Source organism: Pieris napi, chromosome 5 (genome assembly GCF_905475465.1).
Source record: "Pieris napi chromosome 5, ilPieNapi1.2, whole genome shotgun sequence".
Lineage (NCBI taxonomy): Eukaryota > Metazoa > Arthropoda > Insecta > Lepidoptera > Pieridae > Pieris > Pieris napi.
In genome coordinates this window covers 13,298,640-13,308,369 of record NC_062238.1, presented here as the reverse complement: position 1 = coordinate 13,308,369, position 9,730 = coordinate 13,298,640, and the positions used below count along the sequence as shown (strand labels likewise).

The 9,730-nt window shown below is 31.8% G+C and overlaps 1 protein-coding gene across 3 annotated transcripts; it reads left to right on the top strand.

Moving 5' to 3' along the window:
• The first annotated feature begins 1,440 nt into the window (after positions 1 to 1,440).
• Positions 1,441 to 3,919, top strand: LOC125049762 (U11/U12 small nuclear ribonucleoprotein 48 kDa protein-like). 3 transcript variants are annotated; one of them, XR_007117049.1, is made up of 7 exons: positions 1,442 to 1,722; positions 1,802 to 1,967; positions 2,138 to 2,200; positions 2,268 to 2,323; positions 2,579 to 2,720; positions 2,810 to 2,960; positions 3,244 to 3,919. XR_007117049.1 is itself a non-coding variant. In XM_047649209.1 (6 exons), exons 1-6 carry the CDS (start codon positions 1,606 to 1,608, stop codon positions 3,871 to 3,873), a joined length of 1,269 nt encoding a protein of 422 aa, XP_047505165.1. In that variant the 5' UTR covers positions 1,443 to 1,605; the 3' UTR covers positions 3,874 to 3,919. The 3 variants fall into 3 exon arrangements, 1 of the variants encoding a protein (XP_047505165.1); XR_007117050.1 differs by lacking the exon at positions 2,268 to 2,323 and having other exon boundaries at positions 1,441 to 1,722; positions 2,785 to 2,960; XM_047649209.1 differs by lacking the exon at positions 2,268 to 2,323 and having other exon boundaries at positions 1,443 to 1,722.
• The last annotated feature ends 5,811 nt before the right edge of the window (positions 3,920 to 9,730 follow it).

Here is a 9,730-nt window from a genome sequence, read left to right as displayed (position 1 = left end):
TTTTCAGCTGTTGTCATCAAATGGCGAGTATTGTTCTAGCGATGTCACCAAACGGAGTTGATCATTTAAATAGCGAATATTATTATTAAAGTTTAGTTAAAATAACTATCGACAATCTCATTAATAAGTGTTAGAATTAATTGATTAAGTCTATTTCGAATTTGACAATAGGTACATAGGTACTCTCAAAAGTCAAAAATCATTTAATTAATAATATAGGTAACATAATGTACACTTGTACACGGAATAACTCGGCTTTAATCTTCACACCTTCTCTATTAAATTCCAACTTGGTAGACGTATCGCAATCTTTTAATAGTATTTTAATTATATCCGCATATAATTTCTTAAGTCCGCCTTTATAAGGGTTGCTTGAGCTTGTAAGCAACAAGTGTCGTAATTTAACTTGGACAAGGGCTCGATCTTATGTATGTAGAAGTTTTTATTGAAGTTTTTATAAAAAGGGCCTGGGACTAGTGTTAGACAGGCTACCTCTAATTAATTTGTGATATTTGTTTTAAAATAAGTGTTGTTTGATGATTTGATATTTTAAAAGAGTACCGAGAGTTTTTAGGCTTTTTCTCTCGGCCTACACCCTCTGTCTTCTTTGCCGATGAGTAGGGATGCCTACAAATTCAAATTTAATGACGTGGAATCAGTGATACATGTATCTTATGTTCCATAATAAACATATTTTTTTATTTTTTTTTTTCAAACGCTAGCATTATATTCATTGAGACATCATCAGACCGGTCGCTCACCCTATCCCCTCAATAAACTATAGGGAAAGACTAGTGACATTATTAATAACTTATCGTTTAGTTATTGTCCTGGTGCATTTGTAAAATACAGCCGCCTTTAAGCCTTATAGTACTTATGCGGCTGCAGCCTGCAGGATTAGTGCGCTCATCGGTTATTTGCTAAAACCCAAATTTTTATGTATATTTATAATTAGGAGAATGTATATCTACCAAGGTGCCTGTCAAAATTAATATACTATTTTTAATGAAATTATTTTGAATTGATTTTTGGGAAAACATTTCGTTCACTAGTAATTTAAATAAAATATCGTCTACATCAGAATTTTAAAAAATCACGGGTGCCGTTGCCCACCTGGCCGCAGTTCTTCGTAGCCAGGTGTAAACAGGTATGATCTCGATACATTTATGCGTTCATAACGTACATTTATTAATCATATATCAAATTAAAGACATTTTTTCCTATTAATTATATGAATGTTAGTGTTCTCAAACTGAATAGATGCGGTATTTTTATTATATAACATAAAAACCATTATAGCAACGAATTCTCGCTCTTTCAACTTGCAAACGCATTGCGTTATAGCTGATGCTGATGCTAGCTGTATAGCTGATGTCAAATTTGACAGTCTTGAAATATGTCACTTCCCAGTATATATTATTTCTCTATGCTTCAGTCTTCAAATGACAGATGACTTAAATTGAAGTTAAAGAAGTATAATAACTTTAATAAATAAATATACAAAATGTAATTTATTGATTATTCTCTATTTTGTATTACCTATATCGAATTGCTTATCTAATAACCTCATTGTGAACATTAAAAAGGATCAACGATTTCATAAATATGGTTTCAAACAGACATACAGAACTTACAGATTTGGAAGCATTTATTTCTCGCAGTAATAACGAAATAACAATGATCTTGCAGAGCTTACAATGGAATCGGCAGATTTTAGTTTCTGTAAGGAAAATTGAGTTAGCCATAATAATTCATTGGTGATACTATCCTTAAAATATTACTTTATTATACTACTTTTCAGAACGCTGAATTTGAAACTTGTGCTTACGACACTGCACACAAAATATCTACCAAAAAATCTAAGGAACATGAAGAGCAATGCTGGTTAAGAATCCAGGGTTACGCTCAAGAGGAAAAGTTATTGCCGGAACCTCTGAATTCTAATGCTCAAGCAATTGTTAAACTAAGTATGATTTATGTTAAGTAGCTTCTAAATTAAATGTGTTAATCATATTTGATAATTAGTTGTCATGGACAACTCTAATTAACTTAAAATTGACATGCAACAACATGTAGTTAATAACAAAATAATTAATTTGTTTGCGTCATACTGTAATTCACATTGGCCATTTTTCAGATTCACAAGATATTAACTTGATAATAGCAAATGCTTCTAAGGATGATCCAACATTTAAAAAAGGTATGTTTTATTTATGATATTTTAAAGTTATTTAGTAATTAAAGATTTAACTTTGTACTTTTTACAGTGAAAATAAAATCTGGAATCTTTTTTGTTAAGAAAAAGGTGTTTTACCAACATAATGTATCCTTTTATTTTTAAGTAACAATTAATTTTACATAAGCAGGATAATATTAAATTTAAGATGGTATTTTATAATTCGTAACAATGTTGTATTTCTTAATTAATATATTGAACGTTAGATACAGAGACATGTGTTTGGCTCAACCTAAGACTGGCTAAGACTTAATATTTATTCACATTATAGTTAAACCTTAAAATAATTATGATAATAACAAACTACATTAAATGTTAAGCTATTTCCTTAACTTCTAAAAGGCAATATTTGGGATGGACCTGCACCGCTTACCTTGGAGCGTCTACAAGCAACCTATACAGTAGATGAACGCCGTGCAATATATGATGCTGTTGTTGCATCGGATCCAACTAGCCATGACATTTCTGACTTAGCTTTAAATGAGTGAGTAAATGTTTTCACTATATCAAATGTGCTAATCAAAGAAAATATTATGACAGATGTTTAGTGTTTTAAATATCTTTTTTTCACAGTGTAAATGAAGTGAAAACTGAAAAAAAGGCAAAGTCGCGCATTGAAATACTTTCGGAACTGCGTGACATGCGGCGGCGACGCACAAAGTATCGCGTTGCTGCTAAAACCAAGAAGTACTCTGATGTTTTACGCGACGTCATAAGAACTCAGGTACCTTAAATGATTTACTGATCTATGAAATAATATTAACTGACAACTGAACATCAAATATTAAACTTTTTACTTTAAAATTACTACAGGGCTCATTAACACTCTAGAATATATAATAAATTGAAATGGCTGCATTACCTGTTGCTGAATTTGATTAAAATGTAGCTTATTTTCTTTTCATTATCTTGTCATACATCTGTTTTGTTGTTTTTAAGATAAGCACATTCATAAAGAAAGAGGAACTTAATATTATAATATGTGAAGATTCATTTTAAATTTTCAGATGGAGATGTACACTGGCATTCTTAATGAACAGGAGGACACTGTAGAAAAAACAATCCATGACAAGAATCTCCATGATGAAATCAAAAGAGAGAGGAGTTTATCACTTGAAAGACTTAATAGAAACAAACAAATGTTTTATTATGAAAATAAACCAAATACTTCAGGAAGATCTATAGATACAAGACATGAAAGCAAGCGGAATACATACTCCTCACGGACAAAAAGGGATATTCATAATGTTAAAACATATAGACGAGACAAATATAATGAAAGACATAGTAGTAGGCATAATGTTAGAGATAAAAGTCATGAAAATTTGGACAATAGAAGAAATAATTTTAGAGAACACGAGAGGAGTAGGTATCAAGACAAATTACACAACAGAAATAAACATGATGATTATAAAAGAGAAAATAGGCACAAAATAGGTATGAATGGTGACAGATGCAGAGATGAATCAAGGAAACCTGACAATTTTAGGCAAGAATATAAGAATCACTCCTATGCTGCTGGAATACATCAAATAAAGATCAAAGAAGAAAATAAAAGTTATGAAGATAAATATGAATCCGGTTATAACAGAACTTTAGAAATTAACACCATTAAGATAAAAGTCGAAAAGGAATAAGACATGTAGATTGTGAAATTTTTAAATAAATTCTATCCTTTTTTCATTCCCATTATTTCCTCATTTGGTTAAAGAGTGACACAACAGATGAAAAAAGATATAGTACCAAATATTCCAAGGTCGTATCTCAAAAAATACACGAAATGTATATCTATGTATTGGCTCAATTTTTTCCACATTATTGTAATCGATCCTTGGGCCAGGGAGCTTACATTACACAGATTATTGTTTTCGAAGTATTACGAAATAAAGTTCATTTAACTATAAAGGTATATTGATAACTTTTATTACGACATTTAACACGTTATGAATAAATATTTTTGGACCTGTATGTTCTACTTGGCTGCTTGCTATTTGATGTAATGTCACGGCTCACGACTCGCAATGCCACTTTTTACAATTTTTTTTATTACGATTTCAGATTAAAATATACGATTTCAGATTAAAATATAAAGAATGTGGTTGTTGATGTTTTTCCTGCATTTTAACTACGTTGATATTAATATAGCTTTTATTATTCTTAAACATTCGTTGAATACAGTCAAACACTTGACCATATTCAATTTTCAAAAACTTTACACAATAGCTTTACTTTGCAATATAATACGTAACCAAGGATTTTAAGAATCACTGCGTTTTTTTATACTTGCCGGATGTCGACCGAGCTTTAAGAAGTAATTAGCATTAAAATATATAGTACATACACTGGGGACTATCCCCGGCTTCAAGGATCGTCATGCTCGCTTAAATGTCATTGCTTGTCTCTCTCCGTAAAATATGGCGAGGGGCCGATGGCTGGCCATGCGTCATACTCGTGAACGGGTGCTACTGGTGGAGACTCGGTCGTACTTGAATTCGTGTAAGCGGTGATGTTAGCTATTTCGACTATGTATTTGCGTGTTGTTCCCACGAGAATGTAAGTGCGTGCTCCTATTTCACCATGCCTCCTGCTTATAGAGTACAAATATTGTTTTTAATTTATTTTATTACTTAAGAAGTCATGTGGAACATGTTGTATTGGTTGCAGCTCCTTAAAAACGTTGTGTAAAAATAAACAAAAATAAACTTTGCGATTAAAAAGAGTGGCGGAGAGTTTATTGCCAGTTCTTTTCTTCCGTTCTACGCCCTTGATTTGAGAACTGGCACTAAATGTAAAATTAGAGACATTAAATGTATAATTTATTATTTATTGACGTTCATAAGTGTACATTGTGTTACCTATATGAATAAATGATTTTTGACTTGACTTGACTTCGTACAGGCGACCGTGACCAGTAAGTCTTGAAAAATTATTTACTTATATAGGCTTCCTCGTGAATCATTCTAGATATTGGTGAAAATCGCAATAAATTTCGTGTAGTAGTTTTTGAGTTTATCTCGAACAGATAGACGCGGCGGAAGACTTGTTTTTATAACTGTGTAGGAACTATCAAGCTCTACAACTCTTCCCTGGGTCTCTTTTATATATTACTAGCTGACCTGGCTAACTTCGTTCCGCCCTACATCCTTATAATATCGTTGTTACTTTAATTTAACTTATTTTAGGATTTCATTAATGTTAAGTATTACATTAATACAACTTTTTTGCAAATACAGAAATGTTTTATTGCTTGCCATTGCGAAAGAAGAATGGTAGTTTTACACATTAGGCATCTTCTCTCTAGCGTCAATATGGCGATACTGCATGTTAAGCACTTTCTGATATCCAACATCTTTTGATCAGGATCAAAGCATGGTTATGCATCTCCTCATTCACCTCAAGATCGGAATTTCTTGAACTGACACGAATTCGACGTAAAATGATGCGTAGTTTTGTCAACACATGGCACCATATGGTTTTTGCATTCGTAAAATTAATTAATCAATTTATCGTTATTCGATATTTTATTCTGCTATTCGGGACGGAAACAAATCCAACAAATCAAAAACCATGGCAATCGGTCCAGCCGTTCTCGAGTTATAAGTGTTGTAAGTTGTAACAAACACGACTTTCTTTTATATATATAGATCTCTCTCATCGTTCAGTCAGCGTTCGTAAGAGACGTCTTCGTTCGCCTGTTTTTGCCGATTTACTTTGGAAATCCTTCTACCCCGAAAGTCTTTTAATTTTTTGCATTAATAAATATATAGCTATGTTTTCTGACAAACACGGTGGCTATTTATTGGTGTAGCCGTTATTCAAAATCGATTATATTTTTTTAATACAGTTGCTCAAAAAGTGGCGTATTGCAGTGACGTATAGCGTTCGGGGGGCTATTACACACTCGTGCTTTTTCTTTACCATTTCCGAACTCGTGCGTTCTCTTTCCCAACTGTCAAAATAATGTCTATTAAAAAGAAAAAACCAACCACGAAGTTTTTACTAAAAAAAAATCATAGAAGTGTGTATGATTCATGCATATATTTCTTTAAAGAAGCTACTAATTTGTTTCAATATCAGATTTAATGATTTGATTCAACGAGTTAGGTTGGGTTTCATTTCATTTCATCTGTTTAAATTTCATTTTCATTTCATATCAATAAAAAAATTCTACTGAAGATTTGGCTGTATGGGCATAGTTCCCTTTGCGACCACCCAGAATGGGTCAAAACAAAAAAAAAACTCTGATTATATTCTTTTACGGTTGGCACCATTTTCCAAAATTGTTCTTGCGAGTTTAGTTGTTTGTTGCACAAAATGAGTAATTTCGACGATATTTTATTTGAATTAACACCACCGGAACTCAGTATAATTGCACAAAATGCTTCGGAGAACATTTTACCGGAAAAGTCAAAAAGTCGCTACATTTCTACATACGACGAATTTATTACGTGGAGAGAAGAGAAAAAAGCAAATAGTCTTTCAGAAAATGTTATGTTGGCATACTTCTACGAACTCTCAGAAAAATTAAAGCCTTCTACGTTATGGTCGAGGTTTTCGATGATAAAAAGTATGCTGAAAATAAGGAACAACGTGGATATAAGTGAATACCCAAAACTAAAAGCTTTCTTAAAACGACAATCAGACGGTTTTACAACTAAAAAGTCGAAAATATTAACATCGAATGAAGTGGAAAGGTTTTTGAACGAAGCTCCCGATGATCGTTATTTAGCCACAAAGGTAATTTATTAATAAATACTTATATTTTTCTTTAGTATTCAGTTTACGAAATCGCAAAATACAGTCAATATATTATTTAAAAAAATATTAATCAAATCCCTTTTTTTTTTAAGGTTGCGCTGATTTTTGGCGTTGTTGGAGCTTGCCGCAGAGAGGAGTTAGCCAATATTACTTTAAAAGATATTGAAGCCCATGGAAAAATGCTACTAATCAAGATTCCGAATACAAAAAATAAGATACCGAGAAGCTTTGTTGTTTGGAGATTTTCTTAGAATAGTGCAAAAATTTATGAATCAGCGGTCCCAAAAAGCAAAAACCGACCGTTTTTTCCAAAATTATCAAAAAGGAAAGTGTACAGCTCAAGCAATCGGGATAAACAAATTTGGTAATATGCCAAAAGAAATAGCTACGTTTCTTGGACGTGGCGGATTCAGAAAGCCAATTTGACGTCCTTAAAGCGACTAGGAGGTTGGAAGTCAGACAAAGTTGCAGAAGGCTATATTGCTGATTCATTAAACCACAAACTAGAAACTGGGAAAAAAATCACACAATCCATTAATTTAAAGTCCAGTCCGTCTCCTTCACATGAAAATACTGAAGAGAACGTTCGTCCATCTACCTTCGTTGATAATGATAATTCATCAGATCCAATTCCATCAACTGGCAAACGCCATTGTATAACACCTTTGACCAACATACATACGAAATTAATAATAGTTTGTCTCAAACAGTAAATATGCAACCTAAAACTTCCCCAGTTAGTATAAAAAACTGTACCAATTTCAATGTATATGTGAATTATAACTTTTATAAGAAATAGATGATTAGTTAGTTGAGTTTATTGTGTTTTTATTATTTTATTAAATTGCTTAATTTTTTCGCAACTGTATTAAAAATAGTCGTTCAGTACACGTGCACATTTGTCGGAACTCTTTGCAATGACAAGCTTTCCGCACTCGTAATGAAATATACTATATCAATCTCTAGAAATGCAACATAAATTAATACCTACTCTTAATAAAACATACAATTATATCATATATTTGATTATCATTAATTTAAATATCTATATTTGATTTATAAAAATCTAGGTTTTCTGTTACAATATTTGCCGTTTACGTATACCTATTTTACGTAGATGCTTTAAACAGCTTCTAATAAAACTGATTATAACTTAATTAAAGATACTTTTGGCTCTGATTTAATATTGAAAGGATTCTATTTAGGAAACTATAAAATTATCGATATATCTAAGTTCATAGGAAATATTTCACTTCGATTTTAAATACTTAATTTACCTCTTAGAATGCCCGTTACCCGGACGTTCTGAATAGCACTTAATTTTTTTTTGACAATGCCAATGAGCGATAACAAGAAGGCAATTTAATTTGCCTAAACCGCAACTGATAAGCATAAAATTAAACTAGGTGAACTTTTTTCTGTCTAATAATGAAACATTTAAAAAACAACGTGATAGAAAGTTAGTGCAATTTCTAATTTAGAAAAAACGCCCACCGCTCGCACCAAACAGTCTACTCAATAGAGGAACAGTAATTTGTTTAAATGAATACTATATAATATATTACCCTTAGCTTTTTTGTTTGTATGCGTGTGATTTTAAACGTAAAGAAATTGAAGTGAACAATAGACAATATTGTTGTTAGGAATGCAGGCGTGCACATTCGCGAGCTCGCGATTTGGCTGCCTGAGGTACAAACACAAAAGTAAAAAACATCAGCGTTCGTAGGGTCAGTTCCCATAGGCTAGGAGCTAGTGGTCTTGATAAGATAACTTTTAATATATTCTTACTGAGGTATTTATTAAAATAAAAAATAAAAATAAAATATGTTTATTATGGAACATAAGATACATGTATCACTTATTCCACGTCATTAAATTTGAAGGCGTCCCTACTCATCGGCAAAGAAGACAGAGGGTGTAGGCCGAGAGAAAAAGCCGGCGTAAAAAACTCTCGGTACTCTTTTAAAACAGCAAATCATCAAACAACACTTATTTATAACAAATATCGCAAATTAATTAGAAGTAGCCTGTCTAGCACTAGTCCCAGGCCCTTTTATCAATTAGATAATCGTTGATATTGGCGAAATATACCGGGCCTATTTATGTATAAAGATTTCCTTTTCCAATACTTTTCTACATCGTACTAAACGTAGGAATTGAAACATATTCCATTAAATATGATGAAAAAATTCCATGAATATAGGTATCAAACTATGTATTAACTACTGCAGAGGCACTGAGACTGTACGTTAACAATGCTACAGAAGACACGACTTAAAGGAAAAAGGTAGATATAATATGTTAGGAATTTAATAAATTTAATTGTCATTAAAATATTGTCGGAAATTTATACAAATTATAAATTTTTTAAATTTATTTCTACGATAATAAAAACACGTGGCAATTTAATTTACAATTCGACATTTGAGATTTCAATAATTTATTTTGCATAAAATATAAAATACTAATATTTCATAAATTCTCTATACGAAATTTTCATTTTAAAAATAGAATTTCTCTAAGGTACTTCGCCCTTCTCTCTCTCTCTCTCTCAATCGCTCACTCCCTTTTCTTGGACAAAAACGCTGCACATCTTCGTGACGCTAATATTATTATTATTGCGTTTCATCCGTAAAAATGTTATCCTCATGCGCCTAAAGAAGAAGTTTCACTTAAATAAATAGTTATCTCTTTAACTAATATAACTTCACAAAACAGAAAAACAAAACATAACAA